The 26,009-nt window shown below is 39.7% G+C and overlaps 1 protein-coding gene across 1 annotated transcript in view; it reads left to right on the top strand.

Moving 5' to 3' along the window:
* LOC133033355 (uncharacterized) overlaps positions 1-25,321 on the top strand; it is a 58,555-nt gene extending 33,234 nt beyond the window's left edge. The window contains exons 4-6 of the mRNA XM_061108070.1: positions 21,616-21,691; positions 21,922-22,815; positions 23,594-25,321. Of these exons, the coding sequence (XP_060964053.1) occupies positions 21,616-21,691; positions 21,922-22,815; positions 23,594-24,399 (1,776 nt within the window). The 3' untranslated portion in view covers positions 24,400-25,321. The remainder of the gene's footprint in view (positions 1-21,615; positions 21,692-21,921; positions 22,816-23,593) is intronic.
* Positions 25,322-26,009: the final 688 nt, after the last annotated feature.

The following is a 26,009-nucleotide window of genomic DNA, read 5'->3' as shown; positions in this document are numbered from 1 at the left end:
TCCGATGTGTATGTGGTAGAGTGGTTGTACCCTAGTGTTGAACGTTCATACTCATCTGTTAAGCTCTGTAAATAGGTGTATGGGCGCCTATTTACAGGTCAGAAATTATATGATATGTTATATGCATTTCTTACTGAGTCTGTTGACTCACAGTTTCTGCTTCCATATGTAGGTAAAGGAAAGGCTAAGGCTGAACATGAGTGAATCTGAGCTCGGGTGAGATTGTACATGTCAAGCAGCGCGACCTGGAGTGTTCGGTCTCGGGACTTCTGGGAGTTGTACTTTGAAAGTCGCTGTGCGACCTGTAATTTTTTGTATTTTGAAATGTATATTTTGAAAAGTAAATTTTACAAAGTTTGAAAACGGGATCCCGGAATTTGTAAATATTCTATTATATTACAAAGTTTAATATTTAATGCAAAAGTTTTAATTTGACACGTTTTTCGAGAAACTTCTTTGATTAGCAAAGATTGCACAATAATTGAAAAAGCACTGTAGCGTGCCTTAGCATTAGGGCGTTACAATTTTGGTATCAGAGCCGCCAGGTTTGTCTACCGAAGCTTGCTTAGACATGTACAATCTTCATCAGAGAAACCTCGGTTCACGGTTCAGTAAGCCCGTACTTGTTTAGTACTTTAAATAAATGTGAATGTGAAAGCATGTTAGGAAGCATAATAGATTTTAATTAATTATATATAAAAAAAAAGTGTGTTGCCTTTAAGTCTTTTAGAGCGGTGTTAAGTTTTGATCGCTGTCTAACCTGCCTGGCTTATGGATTCGCAAGCTAAGTCCTATTAAATGGACGCCCCGCGAAATACAAGATGTCAGGGTGATTTGGTTGAGACCGGAGGCGGTCAGAGGAATCCCCAAAATCCTCGTGGTCGCGGCCGTGGCCGTGGCAGAGCTCAGGGTGGTCGCCCTGTAAATCCACCTCAAGCTCCTCCTGACTGGGAGCAAAGATTTGCGGAAATGCAAGATAGAATCCGCCAACAAGATGAAGAGATTCAAAGATTAAGGCAGTAGGGTCCTCCTGCCGTGCCTCGTCAAGTGGTTCAGGCCGTGGCAGTTCCTGCGGTGCCAGCAGAACAACCTGTTGTTGGTAACCGTATGGAGCCGTTGTACGAAAGATTCCGGAAACAGGCACCTCCAGTGTTTCTGGGAGGTCCTGATGTGATGGAGGCCGAGCAGTGGCTTTCAGTGATTGATCGTATCCTCAATTTTATGGGAGTGGTTGGAAATGACCGGGTGACCTGCGCCACTTTTCAGTGTCAGGAAGACGCTCTCGTGTGGTGGGAGTTGATAACCCTCACTCGAGACGTCACGCTGATGACCTGGGAAGAATTCAAGGAGTTGTTTAACTCCAAGTATTATAATGAAGCAGTCCGTAGTGCAAAGCGGAAAGAGTTCACTGAACTAGTTCAAACTGAGGGAATGTCGGTTACAGAGTATACGACAAAGTTTAACCGTTTTGCCAAGCTTGCAGCGGGGATTGTCCCAACCGACTTCAGTAAGAAAGAATAATATTTGGCGGGTTTGAGTGCAAAGATTAGACATGATCTGGTTATTACTACTACTGAGGCAACCACTTATGCTGAGATGGTTGAAAAGGCTTTGAGAGCCGAGGGTGCGGTGAAATTCCTTCAAGAGCCCTGGGTGACACCGAGTGCTGGTGGAACCCCCACTGTTCCTACTCCTGTTTATGGTAGGGATAGTGGTGACTCCACCACCGAGCAGAAAAGAAAAGTTGTTCCAGCTTCTGGTGGCTCGGGGCAAAGTAAGCGGTTCCGTGGGAACCAAGGCAGAGGAGGACGCCAGGGTTACTCTTACCCTGAGTGTCCACGGTGCAAGAAACATCATCCGGCAGAGTGTAACCGGAAGACATGCTTCCTGTGTGGCATGGTGGGGCATTTCAAGAAAGATTGCCCCCAGGCAAAGAAAGAGGAGCCAAAAGCTGAGGTGAAACCGGTTCCTGCTCGAGTGTTTGCCATCACCCAAGCTGATGCTGCAGCCAGTCCTTCTGTTGTGACAGGTCAGCTTCCCGTCAACAACTTATTGTTTACAGTATTATTTGACTCGGGAGCTATACGTTCATATGTAGCTACAAGAGTAATTGATCTTTTGGGTAGGCCTTGTGATATTTTAGAAAGAGGGTTTGGAACCCTAATGCCTAGCGGGGAATTGGTTATCTCTAATAGGCGTATTAGGTCTATGCCAATTAGGATCGAAGATAGAGAATTGAGTACTGACCTGATAGAATTGAAATTAACTGAGTTTGACATTATACTGGGAATGGATTTTCTATCCAAGTATTCGGCCAGTATAGATTGTAAGAGGAAAATGGTGACCTTTCAGCCAGAAGGTGAAGATCCATTTGTTTATGTTGGATCAGTTCAGGGGTCTCGGATCCCGGTTATTTCTGTATTAAGGGCTAGGGATTTACTATGCAGTGGCTGTGTAGGATTTCTAGCAGTGGTTTTTGACTCCAGCAGACCTGAAACATTTGGGCCTGAGGCAGTCAGGGTGGTGAAAGATTTTCTTGACGTGTTTCCCGAGGAGTTGCCGGGATTGCCGCCACAGCGAGAGATTGAGTTTGTAATTGATTTGGCACCTGGAGTCGAACCTGTTTCTAAAGCTCCATATAGGATGGCTCCAGCAGAACTCAAGGAGCTTAAGTTGCAACTTCAGGGGATGCTTGACATTGGGTTTATTCGACCCAGAGTATCGCCCTGGGGAGATCCGGTTCTCTTTGTGAAAAAGAAAGATGGTTCCCTCAGAATGTGTATTGATTATCGGGAACTTAACAAGCTAACGATTAAGAACAAGTACCCGTTGCCCAGGATCGACGATTTGTTCGATCCGCTTCAGGGAAAGACAGTGTTTTCAAAAATTGATTTGCGATCTGGTTATCATCAATTGAGGATTCGAGAGGAGGACATCCCTAAGACTGCTTTTAGAACCAGATATGGGCACTATGAGTTTCTGGTAATGTCATTCGGATTGACTAATGCTCCTCGGCTTTTATGGATCTTATGAATAGGGTATTCAAGGATTTCCTCGATAACTGCGTTATAGTGTTTATCGATGACATCCTTGTATACTCTCAGTCAGAAGAGGAGCACGAGCATCATCTTCGAATGGTATTACAGCGACTTAGGGATCACAAGTTGTATGCCAAGTTCAAAAAGTGCGAATTCTTGTTGTCTGAGGTGTCCTTTCTGGGTCATATTGTTTGGAGGAATGGAATTATGGTTGATCCAAACAAGGTAGAATCAGTGAAGAACTGGCCGAGGACAAAGTTTGTGACGGAAGTTCGAAGTTTTCTCGGGTTAGCAGGGTATTATCGACGTTTCGTCGAAGGATTTTCTAAACTTTCTATGCTCCTAACTGAATTGACCAAGAAAAATCAGAGATTTGTGTGGTCAGATAAGTGTGAAACAAGCTTTCAGGAGTTGAAGCAACGTTTGATAACAGCTCCGGTGTTAGCTTTGCCGTCAGATCAAGAGAAGTTTATGGTGTACTGTGATGCATCCAGACAGGGTCTGGGATGTGTTCTGATGCAAGCTGACAGAGTCATAGCCTATGCCTCTCGTCAACTGAAAGATTATGAGCAGCGCTATCCAACTCATGATTTAGAGCTGGATGCTGTGGTTTTCGCTTTAAAGATATGGCGACATTATCTTTACGGTGAAAAGTGTGAGATTTATACTGATCATAAAAGTCTCAAATACTTTTTCACCCGAAAAGATTTGAATATGCGGCAGAGAAGGTGGTTGGAATTGGTTAAGGACTACGATTGTGAAATTTTGTATCACCCCGGGAAAGCCAATGTTGTGGCCGATGCTTTAAGCAAAAAAGGTCCCGGGCAAGTTTGTACCACAGTTATGATAGCCCCTCAACTAGCCTCGGAAATGGTTAGTGCAGGGATTGAGTTCGTGGTCGGGAAATTACATAATTTAACACTCCAATCTGCTCTGTTGGAGAGAATCAGAAAGGCACAGCTGGAAGATCCCGAGCTAGTTAAGGTTCGAGACGAAGTAGTGGCTGGTCGGCCTAGAGGCTTTTCAGTCTCGAACAATGGAATGTTGTTATACAAAGCTCGAGTTTGTGTTCCTAATGTTGATGAGCTTAAGAGAGAGATACTGGATGAAGCTCATACCACGCCATATTCATTGCATCCGGGAACCACCAAAATGTATCAGGATTTGAAACCCTACTTTTGGTGGTATGGGATGAAAAGAGATGTGGTGGACTACGTGTCCAAGTGTTTAACCTCCCAGCAGATTAAAGCTGAACATCAGAGGCCGGCAGGGTTACTGCAACCTTTAGTCCTTCTAGAATGGAAGTTGGAGGACATTGCAATGGACTTCGTAACTGGTTTGCCTAGAACTACGGGGATGTATGACTCAGTATGGGTCATCGTAGACAGATTCACAAAATCAGCTCACTTTCTACCAGTGAAAGTTACATATTCAGTGGATCAGTACGCTGAATTGTATGTGAAGGAGATAGTTCGTCTCCATGGAGCCCCTAAATCTATTGTGTCAGATAGGGATCCAAAGTTTACATCGAAGTTTTGGGTGAGTCTTCAGAAGGCTATGGGTACCAAGTTAAAGTTTAGCACAGCCTTTCACCCTCAAACTGATGGTCAGTCAGAAAGAACTATTCAGATTTTAGAAGATTTACTGCGAGCCTGTGTCATGGACTTTGAGGGTTCATGGAGTAAGTACTTGCCTTTAATTGAATTCTCCTACAACAATAGCTACCAGAGTACAATAGGGATGGCTCCCTATGAGATGTCATATGGTAGAAAATGTCGTTCTCCTATTCATTGGGACGAGACGGGAGAAAGGAAGTACTTGGGTCCAGAGTTGGTGCAGAAGACCAATGAAGCTATTGATAAGATCAAGGCTCGGATGCTTGCTGCTCAAAGTAGGCCGAAAAGTTATGCTGATCTGAAGCGCAGAGATGTTACATTTCAGGCAGGGGAACATGTTTTCCTGAAGGGTTTCACCCATGAAGGGTATTAGGCGCTTCGGGAAGAAGGGTAAGTTAAGCCCTAGGTTCATTGGGCCATTTCAAATACTCGAGAAGGTCGGGCAGGTAGCGTATCGGCTAGCCTTACCACCGGCATTATCTGCTGTTCATGACGTATTTCACATTTCCATGTTAAGGAAATACGTATCAGACCCAACTCATGTCTTGAGTTATGAAGCCCTTGAACTGCAACCAGACTTAACCTATGAAGAACAACCTGTACAGATTTTGGATAGAAAGGAAAAAGTTCTTCGGAACAAGACTATTGCACTAGTTAAGGTGCTCTGGAGGAACCAAAAGGTGGAATAAGCCACCTGGGAATTGGAGTCGGACATGAGGACTCAACATCCAGAGTTATTCAGCTTAGATTTCGAGGACGAAATCCTATTAACGGGGGGATAATTGTAATGACCGCTTTAGTAATTTGGATTAGTAAGGGCAATTAGCACTAATTTTTATTATTTTATTATTATATGTGACTTTATTTAATTTTGGACCCCAATATTTAGAAATAAATATTAGAGTTATAATTTCTCAATTCCAGAGATTTTATTAAACTCTAGGGGTATTATTTAGCTTATATGTGAAATATGTTATTTTTGTAATTTTTGCTCGGCGACAACGGAAAATGCGATGGATGGCTAGTTTGATCACATGGGTAAGTTTAGAACCTTATTTCTTAGCGGGAAATATTTTAGAGAAAATAAATTATCGGGATTGAGCGGGGTTATGGAATTGACCATTTTACCCCTAGCTTTTGAAAATACCTAAGTTTGATGTAAAGGGCATTTTAGTCTTTTATGGGGGGATTAGGTGGCTGATTGTATGGATGACACCTAGTCATTTTAGGCAGCAAAGGATTTAAGTAAATCCTCTTTCCAAGTTAGGAATATCAAAAGAAAAGAAATGAGAAGAAAATAACAAATCCTCTTGAACTCTCTCTCTCTTGCTTTCGGCTGGGACAAACCAAGGGCTAAGACCAGATTTTCCTTCTCTTTTCTTTGGGATTAAGCAAGGAATCAAGGCTATTACAAGTGAGGTAAAACCCTAGACCATTGATTATTTGTTTTTAAGCTTTTTATTTAGGTTGAATATGCGATTCTTGGTGTTGGGGGCTGTTAGGTTTTGAAATGATTAGGGTTCCAATTTTGTAGTTTATTTGAGTTAAATTAAGTTCCTAGCAGCTGGTTTTGATGCTTGGTGTTAGTTCTAAGCAAGTTTGAGTTTTGAAACTCAAGCTTTGAGCTTTAATGGCAAGTTGAGATTTGTTGGTTTGTTCTCTGAAATACTGCCTGTATTTTGTTGCTTATGTATTGTATAGGGGCTCTGGAAAGTTTCATGGTAATTGGTGGAAGATTGAGCAATAAATGAGAGGTTTTGGGAAACCTGGTGCAAACCGGCCAGTGCCACAAAAACCGGCTAGCCCAAGCCTTTCATTTTCTCAATTTTTGCCATTTCGATGCGTCGGTTGGGTGTTTCCCTATTTCCAGAGTTAGAATAACCCATTAAGAGCATAGCAGAACCTAGGGTTTTGGTTTTGGGTTTCCCGGGATTAGGTTTTCAATCGTGTAACTTACTCGGTTTCAATATGTGATTAGGGCATCCATCTAGCACGAGAATTCCATTCAGGTCGGCCAGCACACTTGAATTCGGAAAACAGGTATGAACTGTGTATAATGTATGATGTGATTATCTGAATGTGTGTATATGTGTTTGTATATGCATGCTTAAATTATGTTATGTACTACCAACACTTGTATGAATAAGTTACAGAGTGCATTGGTATAGTGATTATTTTCGTTGTGAGTACGATACAGTGATACCAACACGGGCACGGGAAAATGCTAAGGTGTGTGGTACATCAGTCAGTGTTACTCAGTGTTCGGGGTAAACCCTACCAACACTCGTACAGTGAGGTCCGATGTGTATGTGGTAGAGTGGTTGTACCCTAGTGTTGAACGTTCATACTCATCTGTTAAGCTCTGTAAATAGGTGTATGGGCGCCTATTTATAGGTCAGAAATTATATGATATGTTATATGCATTTCTTACTGAGTCTGTTGACTCACAGTTTCTGCTTCCATATGTAGGTAAAGGAAAGGCTAAGGCTGAACATGAGTGAATCTGAGCTCGGGTGAGATTGTACATGTCAAGCAGCGCGACCTGGAGTGTTCGATCTCGGGACTTCTGGGAGTTGTACTTTGAAAGTCGCTGTGCGACCTGTAATTTTTTGTATTTTGAAATGTATATTTTGAAAAGTAAATTTTACAAAGTTTGAAAACGGGATCCCGGAATTTGTAAATATTCTATTATATTACAAAGTTTAATATTTAATGCAAAAGTTTTAATTTGACACGTTTTTCGAGAAACTTCTTTGATTAGCAAAGATTGCACAATAATTGAAAAAGCACTGTAGCGTGCCTTAGCATTAGGGCGTTACAATTTTGGTATCAGAGCCGCCAGGTTTGTCTACCGAAGCTTGCTTAGACATGTACAATCTTCATCAGAGAAACCTCGGTTCACGGTTCAGTAAGCCCGTACTTGTTTAGTACTTTAAATAAATGTGAATGTGAAAGCATGTTAGGAAGCATAATAGATTTTAATTAATTATATATAAAAAAAAAGTGTGTTGCCTTTAAGTCTTTTAGAGCGGTGTTAAGTTTTGATCGCTGTCTAACCTGCCTGGCTTATGGATTCGCAAGCTAAGTCCTATTAAATGGACGCCCCGCGAAATACAAGATGTCAGGGTGATTTGGTTGAGACCGGAGGCGGTCAGAGGAATCCCCAAAATCCTCGTGGTCGCGGCCGTGGCCGTGGCAGAGCTCAGGGTGGTCGCCCTGTAAATCCACCTCAAGCTCCTCCTGACTGGGAGCAAAGATTTGCGGAAATGCAAGATAGAATCCGCCAACAAGATGAAGAGATTCAAAGATTGAGGCAGTAGGGTCCTCATGCCGTGCCTCCTCAAGTGGTTCAGGCCGTGGCAGTTCCTGCGGTGCCAGCAGAACAACCTGTTGTTGGTAACCGTATGGAGCCGTTGTACGAAAGATTCCGGAAACAGGCACCTCCAGTGTTTCTGGGAGGTCCTGATGTGATGGAGGCCGAGCAGTGGCTTTCAGTGATTGATCGTATCCTCAATTTTATGGGAGTGGTTGGAAATGACCGGGTGACCTGCGCCACTTTTCAGTTTCAGGAAGACGCTCTCGTGTGGTGGGAGTTGATAACCCTCACTCGAGACGTCACGCTGATGACCTGGGAAGAATTCAAGGAGTTGTTTAACTCCAAGTATTATAATGAAGCAGTCCGTAGTGCAAAGCGGAAAGAGTTCACTGAACTAGTTCAAACTGAGGGAATGTCGGTTACAGAGTATACGACAAAGTTTAACCGTTTTGCCAAGCTTGCAGCGGGGATTGTCCCAACCGACTTCAGTAAGAAAGAATAATATTTGGCGGGTTTGAGTGCAAAGATTAGACATGATCTGGTTATTACTACTATTGAGGCAACCACTTATGCTGAGATGGTTTAAAAGGCTTTGAGAGCCGAGGGTGCGGTGAAATTCCTTCAAGAGCCCTGGGTGACACCGAGTGCTGGTGGAACCCCCACTGTTCCTACTCCTGTTTATGGTAGGGATAGTGGTGACTCCACCACCGAGCAGAAAAGAAAAGTTGTTCCAGCTTCTGGTGGCTCGGGGCAAAGTAAGCGGTTCCGTGGGAACTAAGGCAGAGGAGGACGCCAGGGTTACTCTTACCCTGAGTGTCCACGGTGCAAGAAACATCATCCGGCAGAGTGTAACCGGAAGACATGCTTCCTGTGTGGCATGGTGGGGCATTTCAAGAAAGATTGCCACCAGGCAAAGAAAGAGGAGCCAAAAGCTGAGGTGAAACCGGTTCCTGCTCGATTGTTTGCCATCACCCAAGCTGATGCTGCAGCCAGTCCTTCTGTTGTGACAGGTCAGCTTCCCGTCAACAACTTATTGTTTACAGTATTATTTGACTCGGGAGCTATACGTTCATATGTAGCTACAAGAGTAATTGATCTTTTGGGTTGGCCTTGTGATATTTTAGAAAGAGGGTTTGGAACCCTAATGCCTAGCGGGGAATTGGTTATCTCTAATAGGCGTATTAGGTCTATGCCAATTAGGATCGAAGATAGAGAATTGAGTACTGACCTGATAGAATTGAAATTAACTGAGTTTGACATTATACTGGGAATGGATTTTCTATCCAAGTATTCGGCCAGTATAGATTGTAAGAGGAAAATGGTGACCTTTCAGCCAGAAGGTGAAGATCCATTTGTTTATGTTGGATCAGTTCAGGGGTCTCGGATCCCGGTTATTTCTGTATTAAGGGCTAGGGATTTACTATGCAGTGGCTGTGTAGGATTTCTAGCAGTGGTTTTTGACTCCAGCAGACCTGAAACATTTGGGCCTGAGGCAGTCAGGGTGGTGAAAGATTTTCTTGACGTGTTTCCCGAGGAGTTGCCGGGATTGCCGCCACAGCGAGAGATTGAGTTTGTAATTGATTTGGCACCTGGAGTCGAACATGTTTCTAAAGCTCCATATAGGATGGCTCCAGCAGAACTCAAGGAGCTTAAGTTGCAACTTCAGGGGATGCTTGACATTGGGTTTATTCGACCCAGAGTATCGCCCTGGGGAGATCCGGTTCTCTTTGTGAAAAAGAAAGATGGTTCCCTCAGAATGTGTATTGATTATCGGGAACTTAACAAGCTAACGATTAAGAACAAGTACCCGTTGCCCAGGATCGACGATTTGTTCGATCCGCTTCAGGGAAAGACAGTGTTTTCAAAAATTGATTTGCGATCTGGTTATCATCAATTGAGGATTCGAGAGGAGGACATCCCTAAGACTGCTTTTAGAACCAGATATGGGCACTATGAGTTTCTGGTAATGTCATTCGGATTGACTAATGCTCCTCGGCTTTTATGGATCTTATGAATAGGGTATTCAAGGATTTCCTCGATAACTGCGTTATAGTGTTTATCAATGACATCCTTGTATACTCTCAGTCAGAAGAGGAGCACGAGCATCATCTTCGAATGGTATTACAGCGACTTAGGGATCACAAGTTGTATGCCAAGTTCAAAAAGTGCGAATTCTTGTTGTCTGAGGTGTCCTTTCTGGGTCATATTGTTTGGAGGAATGGAATTATGGTTGATCCAAACAAGGTAGAATCAGTGAAGAACTGGCCGAGGACAAAGTTTGTGACGGAAGTTCGAAGTTTTCTCGGGTTAGCAGGGTATTATCGACGTTTCGTCGAAGGATTTTCTAAACTTTCTATGCTCCTAACCGAATTGACCAAGAAAAATCAGAGATTTGTGTGGTCAGATAAGTGTGAAATAAGCTTTCAGGAGTTGAAGCAACGTTTGATAACAGCTCCGGTGTTAGCTTTGCCGTCAGATCAAGAGAAGTTTATGGTGTACTGTGATGCATCCAGACAGGGTCTGGGATGTGTTCTGATGCAAGCTGACAGAGTCATAGCCTATGCCTCTCGTCAACTGAAAGATTATGAGCAGCGCTATCCAACTCATGATTTAGAGCTGGATGCTGTGGTTTTCGCTTTAAAGATATGGCGACATTATCTTTACAGTGAAAAGTGTGAGATTTATACTGATCATAAAAGTCTCAAATACTTTTTCACCCGAAAAGATTTGAATATGCGGCAGAGAAGGTGGTTGGAATTGGTTAAGGACTACGATTGTGAAATTTTGTATCACCCCGGGAAAGCCAATGTTGTGGCCGATGCTTTAAGCAAAAAAGGTCCCGGGCAAGTTTGTACCGCAGTTATGATAGCCCCTCAACTAGCCTCGGAAATGGTTAGTGCAGGGATTGAGTTCGTGGTCGGGAAATTACATAATTTAACACTCCAATCTGCTCTGTTGGAGAGAATCAGAAAGGCACAGCTGGAAGATCCCGAGCTAGTTAAGGTTCGAGACGAAGTAGTGGCTGGTCGGCCTAGAGGCTTTTCAGTCTCGAACAATGGAATGTTGTTATACAAAGCTCGAGTTTGTGTTCCTAATGTTGATGAGCTTAAGAGAGAGATACTGGATGAAGCTCATACCACGCCATATTCATTGCATCCGGGAACCACCAAAATGTATCAGGATTTGAAACCCTACTTTTGGTGGTATGGGATGAAAAGAGATGTGGTGGACTACGTGTCCAAGTGTTTAACCTCCCAGCAGATTAAAGCTGAACATCAGAGGCCGGCAGGGTTACTGCAACCTTTAGTCCTTCTAGAATGGAAGTGGGAGGACATTGCAATGGACTTCGTAACTGGTTTGCCTAGAACTACGGGGATGTATGACTCAGTATGGGTCATCGTAGACAGATTCACAAAATCAGCTCACTTTCTACCAGTGAAAGTTACATATTCAGTGGATCAGTACGCTGAATTGTATGTGAAGGAGATAGTTCGTCTCCATGGAGCCCCTAAATCTATTGTGTCAGATAGGGATCCAAAGTTTACATCGAAGTTTTGGGTGAGTCTTCAGAAGGCTATGGGTACCAAGTTAAAGTTTAGCACAGCCTTTCACCCTCAAACTGATGGTCAGTCAGAAAGAACTATTCAGATTTTAGAAGATTTACTGCGAGCCTGTGTCATGGACTTTGAGGGTTCATGGAGTAAGTACTTGCCTTTAATTGAATTCTCCTACAACAATAGCTACCAGAGTACAATAGGGATGGCTCCCTATGAGATGTCATATGGTAGAAAATGTCGTTCTCCTATTCATTGGGACGAGACGGGAGAAAGGAAGTACTTGGGTCCAGAGTTGGTGCAGAAGACCAATGAAGCTATTGATAAGATCAAGGCTCGGATGCTTGCTGCTCAAAGCAGGCCGAAAAGTTATGCTGATCTGAAGCGCAGAGATGTTACATTTCAGGCAGGGGAACATGTTTTCCTGAAGGGTTTCACCCATGAAGGGTATTAGGCGCTTCGGGAAGAAGGGTAAGTTAAGCCCTAGGTTCATTGGGCCATTTCAAATACTCGAGAAGGTCGGGCAGGTAGCGTATCGGCTAGCCTTACCACCGGCATTATCTGCTGTTCATGACGTATTTCACATTTCCATGTTAAGGAAATACGTATCAGACCCAACTCATGTCTTGAGTTATGAAGCCCTTGAACTGCAACCAGACTTAACCTATGAAGAACAACCTGTACAGATTTTGGATAGAAAGGAAAAAGTTCTTCGGAACAAGACTATTGCACTAGTTAAGGTGCTCTGGAGGAACCAAAAGGTGGAATAAGCCACCTGGGAATTGGAGTCGGACATGAGGACTCAGCATCCAAAGTTATTCAGCTTAGATTTCGAGGACGAAATCCTATTAACGGGGGGATAATTGTAATGACCGTTTTAGTAATTTGGATTAGTAAGGGCAATTAGCACTAATTTTTATTATTTTATTATTATATGTGACTTTATTTAATTTTGGACCCCAATATTTAGAAATAAATATTAGAGTTATAATTTCTCAATTCCAGAGATTTTATTAAACTCTAGGGGTATTATTTAGCTTATATGTGAAATATGTTATTTTTGTAATTTTTGCTCGGCAACAACGGAAAATGCGATGGATGGCTAGTTTGATCACATGGGTAAGTTTAGAACCTTATTTCTTAGCGGGAAATATTTTAGAGAAAATAAATTATCGGGATTGAGCGGGGTTATGGAATTGACCATTTTACCCCTAGCTTTTGAAAATACCTAAGTTTGATGTAAAGGGCATTTTAGTCTTTTATGGGGGGATTAGGTGGCTGATTGTATGGATGACACCTAGTCATTTTAGGCAGCAAAGGATTTAAGTAAATCCTTTTTCCAAGTTAGGAATATCAAAAGAAAAGAAATGAGAAGAAAATAACAAATCCTCTTGAACTCTCTCTCTCTTGCTGTCGGCTGGGACAAACCAAGGGCTAAGACCAGATTTTCCTTCTCTTTTCTTTGGGATTAAGCAAGGATTCAAGGCTATTACAAGTGAGGTAAAACCCTAGACCATTGATTATTTGTTTTTAAGCTTTTTATTTAGGTTGAATATGTGATTCTTGGTGTTGGGGGCTGTTAGGTTTTGAAATGATTAGGGTTCCAATTTTATAGTTTATTTGATTTAAATTAAGTTCCTAGCAGCGGGTTTTGATGCTTGGTGTTAGTTCTAAGCATGTTTGAGTTTTGAAACTCAAGCTTTGAGCTTTAATGGCAAGTTGAGATTTGTTGGTTTGTTCTGTGAAATACTACTTGGATTTTGTTGCTTATGTATTGTATAGGTGCTTTGGAAAGTTTCATGGTAATTGGTGGAAGATTGAGAAATAAATGAGAGGTTTTGGGAAACCTGGTGCAAACCGGCTAGCCGGTTTGCAGTGCCACAAAAACTGGCTAGCCGGTTTTGGCAGGGTTCCCCAAGCCTTTCATTTTCTCAATTTTTGCCATTTCGATGCGTCGGTTGGGTGTTTCCCCATTTTCAGAGTTAGAAGAACCCATTAAGAGCATAGCAGAACCTAGGGTTTTGGTTTTGGGTTTCCCGGGATTAGGTTTTCAATCGTGTGACTTACTCGGTTTCAATATGTGATTAGGGCATCCATCTAGCACGAGAATTCCGTTTAGGTCGGCCAACACAGTTGAATTCGGAAAACAGGTAAGAACTGTGTATAATGTATGATGTGATTATCTGAATGTGTGTATATGTGTTTGTATATGCATGCTTAAATTATGTTATGTACTACCAACACTTGTATGAATAAGTTACAAAGTGCATTGGTATAGTGATTATTGTCGTTGTGAGTACGATACAGTGATACCAACACGGGCACGGGAAAATGCTAAGGTGTGTGGTACATCAGTCAGTGTTACTCAGTGTTCGGGGTAAACCCTACCAACACTCGTATAGTGAGGTACGATGTGTATGTGGTATAGTGGTTGTACCCTAATGTTGAACGTTCATACTCATCTGTTAAGCTCTGTAAATAGGTGTATGGGCGCCTATTTACAGGTCAGAAATTATATGATATGTTATATGCATTTCTTACTGAGTCTGTTGACTCACAGTTTCTACTTCCATGTGTAGGTAAAGGAAAGGCTAAGGCTGAATAGGAGTGAATCTGAGCTCGGGTGAGATTGTACATGTCAAGCAGCGCGACCTGGAGTGTTCGGTCTCGGGACATCTGGGAGTTGTATTTTGAAAGTCGCTGTGCGACCTGTAATTTTGTGTATTTTGGAATGTATATTTTGAAAAGTAAATTTTACAAAGTTTGAAAACGGGATCCCGGAATTTGTAAATATTCTATTATATTACAAAGTTTAATATTTAATGTAAAAGTTTTAATTTGACACGTTTTTCGAGAAACTTCTTTGATTAGCAAAGATTGCACAATAATTGAAAAAGCATTGTAGCGTGCCTTAGCATTAGGGCATTACATATTTTTTTTCTTTATTTTATTAATCAAATTTCGAAATTGCATTTCTTAAATGCTGGAATTTCGAATTTTATTTGAAAAATAGATTAAAGTTGTAAATTATTTATTTTAATTTTGGACCAACTTAAATCATTGATTTTTTCATTTAATGATTAATTAAAATAAATGAAGTAAAATATATTTCATTAGAAATTTAATTAATTAGTCAAAGGAAAATCTAGATAGGTGATATTTTTGTTTGAAGTATTTTTCTAGTGTATTTAATTAAATAGAAAATTAATATTTAAGTTGATTTTCATCATCATACTTAAATATTTGAAATTTTTCTTATATATATTTAATTAAATAGGAAAATTATATTTTTTTTGTTGTAAATTAATTTTATTAATTTATTTTGGGCCAACATTAAATTAGAATAATTTTTCCAGGATTTATTTTTTCTTTTAACATGCATTTTCGAAAATTGTACCCTTGAATACTTTAATTTTTCGAAATGCAATATATATTTATAGAAAATTAAATTTGAGTTGTAAATTAATTTAAATTAATTTTGTAACAACTTAAATTGAATATTTTTCTAAATATTTATTGGAAATAATTACTAAGATGGAAATAATTCATGTTATTTTCATATTCATCTAAGTAAAATTTATAAATATTAAATTAAAATTTATATTTAGAATTTTTCATTCTAAATTGGAAATTTTAATTAAATAAATATATATTTAAAATAAATAGATTAAATAAAGAGAATGAAAGAAAATACAACTCTCTTTAAATAATGAGCTTTATTATTAAGATATTCGATCTCCATTGTTAATTTTACATCGCGTTTGTTTTAGTGAGTAATCCTCCCTAATGGAGGAACGTTCATTAGCAATTTCACACCGTTTAATTTCGAAAGATAAGTAGTTTGTAAGTATTTTATATGGTATGGATCACCCGAATGGTGGCGACCATATTTGACTTGCAAATTATGAAACAATGGTGGAAGCTCATAAGATAGAATTGCCTTGACTCTCGCCTAAACAGGACAACGCTGAATTCCCATCTTAATCGAATAAAAGGTTGCTAGAATGTGTAACATTTTAGATGAGCTGACAACTCTATACAATGGATGGTAGCTTTGACTCTCGCCTAAACGGGACACTGATATCAGTTTGTTGAAAACCTTTGAAATTATTTAGGATTGTATGTTTTAGTATTTTCACTTGTCATTCCTACGTGCTATATGTTTAATAATTTTTGAATTGTGTATGAATTTATATTGAACCATGTTATTTTCTGTTATTAAATTGTAGTTTAATTTCGAATCTTCATTGTTGGTCTAACTTGGTTTGTTTATCTAATGAGATAAATTCCTAGTGGATTTTCACCATTAGACATACATAATAGTGTTAGATCTCGAAAGATAAATATTGTATATGCAACATCTAGCTGTTCATCAATTGATGACACCTTAGACTAGTATTTTTACGATATGAAACAAGAAGATTATATAAATAAGATTACTTGACTTTCGCTAATCGAAGCATCGTTGGATTCTTATTTAAACAACGAAATTATCCTAATTCCTCTTAGCTTATTCATTTCAAATTAGCTCAATAACATATGATTGGATGAATGGTCTATATATCATTTAATGTCATTATATTTTCTCTTAAGAAATTAAATGACGCATATGATTATAATCCCGAAATTCTATTCCCAATTGATATAAATCCTCAATCTTAGAAATCTCCTACTTGAATGGGCAAATCTGACTTAGAGTTTATATTAGTAGTGGTGGTCCAAGATAGAATTACTCATTATATTTGGTTGAATTTAAGTCTTTGACTTTAATTTTAGAATCCAAACAGAAATTTTCTTATATTTCTATTTCCAGGAAGCAATACAATTACACTTTCCAAGTGTTCAATATCCATCTTCTATTAATGGATTCAAACTGTATGGAATATGAGTTTGGTATTCTGTGACCAGGATCCACTTGCACTATTCTAAGAACTCTTTGATGTAACTAAACCTAAGTCATCAAAACAACACAACCACATTTTTATTAATCTATGGCATTTGTATCTTGTTCATAGTGGATTTGACAAGATCAATCTCTGCAAAGAGTTAATATGCCTATATCCACTGAAAGTAGTTCATCTCATTCGCAGATGGATGTACATTCAGGGGTGGATATGAGTTTTTCGTTGTATTCTTAAAATGATCACTCTAGATTATACCTTATGCAAAGAAATTTAAAATTTCATTAATTTCTAGCAATGGTTAAAACCATTAAGGTAAGTGGTTAAAGATCTTGTGAACTGATATGGGTAGAGAAATAGTTAGTAGATATGCAGTTCAAAGATTATTAAATTGATTTTTGAATTATATCCAAACTTACCTCCCCAGAAATTTTGAGTTGCATATTGATGATTAGTTACTAGTCGTTGCCTAAATCCTTCTATGGTAATACAATTTCAGAATGATGTAATGGTTGTATACTTAATGTAAATCATTACTAGATTCATGGATGACCTAATCAAAATCTTAAGAAAAGCTAGAACTGTTAACCATGGTTTGTTAGCTATTCTAAGTGATTAGGGGTGGACCATCCCATAGTCAATAGATAAGAAAGTGTTTATTTAAACAAATACTACTTTTCTAAGATAATGACTAAGTCTGAAAATAAAGTAGCAAATAAAGGAGATATTTATTTCTTGACTCCAAAAGTGTTCTATCATCTTATTTGACATATGATGATCCCACTGGCTCTGTTGTCTTGCCACAACTGAAGAGATCAATACCATTTAGTTTTCTTAGACATAATTCACGGTACCTTGTTGTAGTGGGAGAGTTTCTAGGAACTCACCTTCTTATGACTTGGGAGACACTAGTGATTAAAATCCATTGTGAGTTTAAACAAGTAATGGATTGTCAAGATAAGAAACTAAGAAGAAAAGCCAATAGAACTATGGTTTAATCCATTCACATGGAGTAACCTAAATTTTTCTATTACAAGGACATAAAAGGAAATTTTCGTTTATAAGTCTATTCAATGGACTTAACAAAACTTCCTGTTCCTAGTATTATAGGTTTGAGTTTATCTAAACCTATGGCTTGTGGTATACCTGGTAATTACTTACTCTAATGCAAAAACCTTACTTTAGTAAGATGCTGAAGCATTTTCTTTCTAATGGCAATCTATAGAAGCTTATCGACTTGTAGGCATAGATTTTATTTATCTAAGGAAAAGTCTCAACTATTCCTGAAAAGATAAAGCCATGAAAGAATTTCTTATATCAACAGTGAGAGGTCTTAGATATGCTGTTGTATGCCTTAGACTAGACATCTGGTGTTGAGTGGGAGTAATGAGTAGGTATCAGTTTAATCTAGGAGAAGAACATTGGAAGACAATCAAGTAAATCTTAAGATTAAGAAGAGGAACTATATGTTAGTCTATAAGGGTGTGTTTAAAACTCTTAGACTACACCACATCAGATTTCGAAATTTGCCTTTGTGCTAGAAAATCTTTCTGATAAGATGGTGATTACTCTGAGGGTAGAATAGTGATTTTGGAGAAGTGTAAAAACCCAAGACAAGTAACATATTTTTCTCAACCTTCTTCTCCTCTTCCTTCGAGCAGCTGAAACCAGCCACTAGGGGGATTGTTTTGCTTCAGCCAACTGCAATTTTTAGAGCTAAACTCCACCTTCAAGTCAACCTTGCACCCTAGGTAAGTTCATCTTTAAGTTTTGGTGTTTTTCTTAGGTTTCTAAGCTAGGGTTGTGATTTTTTTTGAAAGTTTTCAAAGCTGTAGGTTTAATGAAGGTTTAGGTTTGTTATCCAAGTTGAATAAGGTCTGTTAATGCATGTTTGAATTGAATTCATGGCTGTTGGGATTGATTGGTGAGTGAGGAAGCTAAAAGAAATTTGATTTCTTCACTTGAGTGTGTGATTTTAAGCTAGAGATTGAACCACTGTGTTTTGCAGCTTAGGTTATGCCATATTTATGTTAATATACTGTTCTGGAAAGTTTGGTTAGGTTTGGAGGGGTTTTGGTTGGATTTTGGTGAAGAGGAACTTTTGTTCCTGGTCTGCCAGAACCGGTCGACCGGATGGGTTCTGGTGTAACAGAACCGGTCGACCGGTTGCCTGCAGGGGAGAATTTTTTTCGTGTTTGCTTTATGTTCAGTTTTGACCCGGGGAGTTGTGTACTATCTGTTTTAAATTAAATATGGGATGCTTGACCTAAATTGGGGTTGCTGGGAGTTAGGTTACGTTTGATTTCTAAATTAGGGTTTTAATCCGGAACTTTGAGTTAAGGTATTTATTGTGTTTCAATTGTCGTGACATAGGACTGGGATAGCTTAGCTTGTTCTTCCACTCAGGTCGGCCATACTTTTGACTTCTGAATAAAGGTAAGAAAAGTGGTAAGCACCGTATGTGGTTAAAGATTAATGGATGAATGGAAGTGGCCTTAATTATTATCATGATGCTGATTAAAAGTTTATTAAGCCTAGGTTATGACCTAGGGTTGGAAACGGTTATTACCGTTATGAGTAATTACTCTTGAAACCGCGGTTAGGTTTCTTACTTATCGTTTGCTTTATCGGGCAACGATAGTGACATATTCAGCTCGTATGTGACGAGTGGTAAAAAGTGGTACTTTATTAAGTACCAGGAATGTATGATGTTTAAGGGAATGCTTATTATTATCGAATAGTGAGTAAACATAATGGCATGAGAATAAGTTGATAATCATTTTCTTTCAATTATTGTTTTGATCACTTTCTTGCTGAGTCTCTGTGACTCACTGGTGCTTTATGGTGCAGGTAAAGGAAAGGCTAAAGTCGAGCAACCATGAGTTTATGGTCGCAGCAGCAATGTACATACCAGCCGTAGGCAGCCCAGTTTACAGGATGCTCTATTTTGATTGTATTTTGGAAAATATAAAGCTTATGTTGTAAAATACTTTGAAACCAGTTTGTAAATATTTTGAAAACAGGGGGACCCCATAATTCATGTTACTTATCTTTTGTTAAATAGTTTAAAGGTTGAGTTTTTAACTATCAAAAATTTTAATTACCCACACTTTTAGTATAATTACATCTTATATAATTATTGGTATTTTAAATAAATTGCACACACGTGGCGTTCCTGTTGGACAAGGCGTTACAACATGGTATCAGAGCGCCAAGGTTTTTAGATCCTGAAGACTGGTTTGATATGTACATTGGCTGCAAGGACCTGATCGACTCATGGTTTAGTAAGCTTTAAGTTAAAAGATAGCTTGTTAATTTTCTGATTACCTGATTATTTGAATTATGTTGATATCAGAATGTTGTGGGAAGGATTATAATATATGGAAATACTTATCAGTATTGTTATTACTTGGAATGTGATCGCAGGTGTATAGTTATGCACCCAAGGCGGACTGGTAGGGGTGCCCGCGAGCTAGCTGGGCTCGGGGCTGCCGGTGAGGGTGAGAACCCTTTACCACCACCTAATTGGGAAGAGTTATATGCTGCTATGCAAGAAACTATTCGGCAGCAGGGTGAGCAAATCAGAGAATTAAGAGAGCAGCGAGCTCAGCCTGCTCTAAATCTTAATCCTGATCCTCCGGCACCTCTTGTAGTGCCACCGGATGCAGGGAATCGCTTGGAACCATTGTATGAGCGGTTCAGGAAGCAGAATCCGCCAGTGTTTGAGGGTGGTGCTGATCCACTCAAGGCGGAGCAATGGATGAGTATGATAACATCCATTTTTGATTTTATGCGAGTTGAAGATAATGACCGGGTCAGGTGTGCTACATATATGCTACGAGATGATGCCCGTATTTGGTGGGAAATTGTATCTCAGGGCCATGATCTGAATAACATGACCTGGGAAACTTTTCGGGCCTTATTTTATGAGAAGTATTATAATGAATCTATTAAGGCAGCAAAGGCAGAAGAGTTTATACGGTTAACTCAGGGTAGTATGACTGTGACAGAGTATGCTACTAAGTTTGATCGATTGGCAAAGTTTGCCACAGATGAGTTGGCTACTGAAGCTGCTAGAAAAGCAAAGTTTATACGGGGGCTGGATGAACACATCGCCCGGGATGTGATTGTTGCTTCTAAACAACCCGGGGTTGCCCGAACTTATGCTCAAATAGTTGAGTTGGCTTTATTTTCTGAGGGTGCAGAGGCTCAGATACGAAAGAAAAATATTGCCAGAAGAGATTCATGGAAGCAAACAGCAGGTGCTGGTTCGGGTAGGGGTACTGATTTTGGTGACCGCGGGAAAAGACCTAGTGAATCATCAGCGGCAGGCCCAAACAAAAGATTCCAGGGTAACCAAGGTTTCCGTCGTAGTGGGAACGAAAACTGGCGGACTTTTCCTGAATGTCCGAGGTGTAAAAAGCATCACCTGGGCGAGTGTCAGGCTAGGGCCTGTTTCCACTGCGGGATGGTGGGTCACATGAAGAGAAATTGTCCACAATTGCTACGGCTAGAGCAAAAGAAGGATGATACACCCGCTCCTGCCCGAGTGTTTGCCCTGACTCAAGCTGAGGCTGATGCTGGTCCTTCTACTGTGACAGGTCAGCTTTCTGTTGCTGGTACTTTATTGACTGTGTTAATTGATTCTGGTGCGACGCATTCTTATATTTCAAGTAGAATAATTGAGAAGCTGAATAAACCTAGTGATGTGCTTTCTAGAGGTTTTGGAACCTTGTTGCCTACTAAGGAGTTGGTTATCTCCAGCAGGTGGGTTCGATCCCTTCCAGTGTTTGTGGAAGGAAGAGAGTTATCAGTTGATCTGATAGAATTAAATCTGGAGGATTTTGATGTTATTTTGGGGATGGATTGGCTTGCTAAATACAACGCCACCATTGATTGTAAAAGAAAGATGGTAACTTTTCAGCCTGAGGGCGAGGACCCTTTTGTATTTGTGGGTAAGATGCAAGGATCTCGGATTCCCTTAATTTCAGCCCTTAAGGCAAGGGATTTGTTGTGTGAGGGGTGCATTGGTTTCTTGGCAAGTGTTGTGGATATTTCCAGAGAACCACTAGCGGGACCGGAGCATGTCCCAGTGGTTCGAGAATTTCTGGATGTGTTCCTGAAGAGTTACTGTGGTTGCCACCAAAGCGTGAAATTGATTTTGAGATTGATTTAATACCGTGAGCCGAGCTCGTATCGAAAGCTCCCTACAGGATGGCACCTGCAGAGCTGAAAGAGTTAAAAGTTCAATTACAGGGGATGATGGATTTAAAATTTACTAGACCTAGTACTTCACCTTGGGGTGCACCAGTTTTGTTTGTGAAAAAGAAAGATGGAACATTACGAATGTGTATAGATTATCGGGAGTTAAACAAATTAACAGTGAAGAACAAGTACCCTCTGCCAAGAATAGATGATTTATGTGATCAGTTGCAGGGTAAAAGCTTGTCTTTTCTAAAATTGATCTTCGATCTGGTTATCACCAACTGAGGATTCGAGAGGAGGATATTCCCAAGACAGCTTTTCGGACCCGGTATGGTCATTATGAATTCATGGTAATGTCCTTCGGATTAACAAATGCCCCGGCAACATTTATGGATTTGATGAACCGAGTGTTCAAAGATTTTCTGGATGATTTTGTTATTGTCTTTATCGATGATATTCTAATTTATTCAGACTCGGAAGAGACTCACGAAAGACATCTTCGAATGGTATTACAACATCTCAGGGAGCATAAGTTGTATGCCAAGTTTAAGAAATGTGAATTTTGGTTACCTCAGGTGAGTTTCTTGGGGCATGTGGTGAGTAAAGATGGTATTTTAGTGGATCCAGTAAAGATTGAAGCGATTCGTGACTGGCCTCGACCTAAGTCAGCAACTGAAGTTAGAAGTTTCCTGGGGTTAGCAGGGTATTACCGAAGATTTGTTGAGGGCTTTGCAAAGATCTCTACGCCTTTAACTGAGTTGACCCGAAAGAATTGTAAGTTTGTTTGGACTGACAAGTGTGAAGGTAGTTTCCAGGAATTGAAGCAAAGGTTGATTACCGCTCCTGTGCTAACCTTACCAAAAAGTGATGAAAAGTTTGTGATTTATTGTGATGCATCCAAACAAGGGTTAGGTTGTGTTCTTATGCAGTCAGGGAAAGTGATTGCTTATGCATCCAGGCAATTGAAGGAGTATGAACAACGATATCCTACCCATGATATTGAATTGGCAGCGGTTGTCTTTGCACTAAAAGTTTGGCGTCACTATCTATACGGTGAGAAGTGTGAAATTTATACAGATCACAAAAGCCTCAAGTACTTTTTCACTCAGAAGGATTTAAATATGAGGCAACGACGATGGTTAGAACTGGTCAAAGATTATGACTGTGAGATTCTCTACCACCCTGGTAAAGCAAATGTGGTAGCGGATGCTCTAAGTCGGAAAGGACCAGGGCAAGTTTGTGAACTAAAGGAAATCTCAGCCAAGTTGGCTGAGGATATGACGAGAGCGGGAATTGAATTTGTAATTGGAAAACTTGCTAATATCACCATACAATCTAATCTATTGGAAAGAATTAGAGTAGCCCAACAAGGTGACCTTGAGCTACAGGGACATAAGGAGAAGTTAGAGGCTGGATTGGCAAGAGACTTTTCGTGCTTATCTGATGGGTTGTTGCGATACAAAAACAGAATCTGTGTACCGGTTGATAAAGAAATCAGACAAGAGCTTCTTGATGAATCTCATACTACACCGTACTCCTTACACCCGGGAACAACCAAGATGTATCATGATGTGAAAGCTTTATACTGGTGGCCGGGTATGAAGAGGGATATTGTTGAATATGTGTCAAAATGCTTAACTCCGTCAACAAATTAAAGCAGAACACCAAAGGCCGGCAGGTTTGCTTCAACCTCTAAAGATTCCTGAATGGAAATGGGAAGACATCACCATGGATTTTGTGGTAGGATTGCCCAGAACAGTAGGGTATTATGATTCTATTTGGGTGATAGTGGATCGATATACGAAGTCTGCTCACTTTCTCCCGGTTAGGACAACGTATACAGTGGATCAATATGCTGATTTGTATATTAAGGAGATAGTTCGACTTCATGGTGCCCCAAAGTCGATAGTTTCAGATCGAGATCCAAAATTTACATCCAAATTCTGGGGAAGTTTACAGCAAGCAATGGGTACTAAGTTGAAATTCAGTACAGCTTTTCATCCTCAAACTGATGGTCAATCTGAAAGAACTATCCAGATACTTGAGGATATGTTGAGGGCATGTATAATGGACTTTGAAGGTTCTTGGAACAAGTACCTACCTCTGATTGAGTTTTCTTATAACAATAGTTATCAGAGTACCGTTGGCATGGCTCCGTATGAGATGCTTTATGGAAGGAAATGTCGATCACCTATTCACTGGGATGAGGCTGGTGAACGTAGGTACCTTGGACCTGAAGCTGTCCAAAGAACGAGCGAGGCTATTGAAAAGATTCGAGCTCGTATGCTTGCTTCCCAAAGTAGACAGAAAAGCTACGCAGATCCAAAGCGTAGAGATGTTGAATTCCAAGTTGGGGATTTTGTTTTTCTTCGGGTGTTCCCAATGAAGGGAATTCGAAGGTTCGGGAAGAAAGGAAAGTTGAGTCCCAGATTTATTGGTCCATTTGAGATTCTTGAGAAAGTAGGTCAGGTAGCTTATCGGTTGGCTCTACCTCCTGCTTTATCTGGGGTTCATAACGTGTTTCATGTCTCGATGCTTCGGAAATATGTATCTGATACAACTCATATTTTAAGTTATGAAGACATTGAGCTTCAAACCGACTTGTCATATGAAGAACAACCAGTACAGATATTAGAAAGGAAAGAAAAGGTGTTGCGAAACAAGACTATTTCACTAGTCAAAGTGTTGTGGCGGAACAGCAAAGTTGAAGAAGCGACTTGGGAATTAGAGTCGCAGATGCGGGAGTTGTATCCCGAGCTTTTCAGGTAAATTTCGAGGACGAAATTCCTATAAGTGGGGGATAGTTGTAATATCCCAGAAAATAAATAATATTTAAATGGACATATTTTATTAAATATGTAATTACTTGGAAAATGAAGTAGGATTATGATCTTACTTAGGTAAATTGTTGTGAAATTATTTAATGAAATACGTTATTTTGGGCCCGGTAATTGTGGAATTTTAGCTATGTGGTTAGTAATGTCACGACATTAAATGAAAGAATTATTTTGAGAATATCCCGGATTAAGTTAGAATTTTATTAGAATGTCGGATTGGGGAATTAGTAAAATTACCAAAATGCCCCTAGGGTTTTTTTTTTAAGAATTTAATATTTAAGAGGGGTAGATTAGTAATTTAGGTGTTGGTTTTTGTTTTATTTTGTAGCTGCCTATATTTTTTTTAAAAAAAAAAAAGAAGAAAACAAAGTATTTTAAAAGGAAGAGGAAGCTTTCTTCCAAGACAAGTAACATATTTTTCTCAACCTTCTTCTCCTCTTCCTTCGAGCAGCTGAAACCAGCCACTAGGGGGATTGTTTTGCTTCAGCCAACTGCAATTTTCAGAGCTAAACTCCACCTTCAAGTCAACCTTGCACCCTAGGTAAGTTCATCTTTAAGTTTTGGTGTTTTTCTTAGGTTTCTAAGCTAGGGTTGTGATTTTTTTTGAAAGTTTTCAAAGCTGTAGGTTTAGTGAAGGTTTAGGTTTGTTATCCAAGTTGAATAAGGTCTGTTAATGCATGTTTGAATTGAATTCATGGCTGTTGGGATTGATTGGTGAGTGAGGAAGCTAAAAGAAATTTGATTTCTTCACTTGAGTGTGTGATTTTAAGCTAGAGATTGAACCACTGTGTTTTGCAGCTTAGGTTATGCCATATTTATGTTAATATACTGTTCTGGAAAGTTTGGTTAGGTTTGGAGGGGTTTTGGTTGGATTTTGGTGAAGAGGAACTTTTGTTCCTGGTCTGCCAGAACCGGTCGACCGCATGGGTTCTGGTGTATCAGAACCGGTCGACCGGTTGCCTGCAGGGGAGAATTTTTTTCGTGTTTGCTTTATGTTCAGTTTTGACCCGGGGAGTTGTGTACTATCTGTTTTAAATTAAATATGGGATGCTTGACCTAAATTGGGGTTGCTGGGAGTTAGGTTACGTTTGATTTCTAAATTAGGGTTTTAATCCGGAACTTTGAGTTAAGGTATTTATTGTGTTTCAATTGTCGTGACATAGGACCGGGATAGCTTAGCTTGTTCTTCCACTCAGGTCGGCCATACTTTTGACTTCTGAATAAAGGTAAGAAAAGTGGTAAGCACCGTATGTGGTTAAAGATTAATGGATGAATGGAAGTGGCCTTAATTATTATCATGATGCTGATTAAAAGTTTATTAAGCCTAGGTTATGACCTAGGGTTGGAAACGGTTATTACCGTTATGAGTAATTACTCTTGAAACCGCGGTTAGGTTTCTTACTTATCGTTTGCTTTATCGGGCAACGATAGTGACATATTCAGCTCGTATGTGACGAGTGGTAAAAAGTGGTACTTTATTAAGTACCAGGAATGTATGATGTTTAAGGGAATGCTTATTATTATCGAATAGTGAGTAAACAT

This window comes from Cannabis sativa, unplaced genomic scaffold, assembly GCF_029168945.1.
Source record: "Cannabis sativa cultivar Pink pepper isolate KNU-18-1 unplaced genomic scaffold, ASM2916894v1 Contig4, whole genome shotgun sequence".
NCBI lineage: Eukaryota > Viridiplantae > Streptophyta > Magnoliopsida > Rosales > Cannabaceae > Cannabis > Cannabis sativa.
This window is presented reverse-complemented; position numbering and strand designations above follow the sequence as displayed.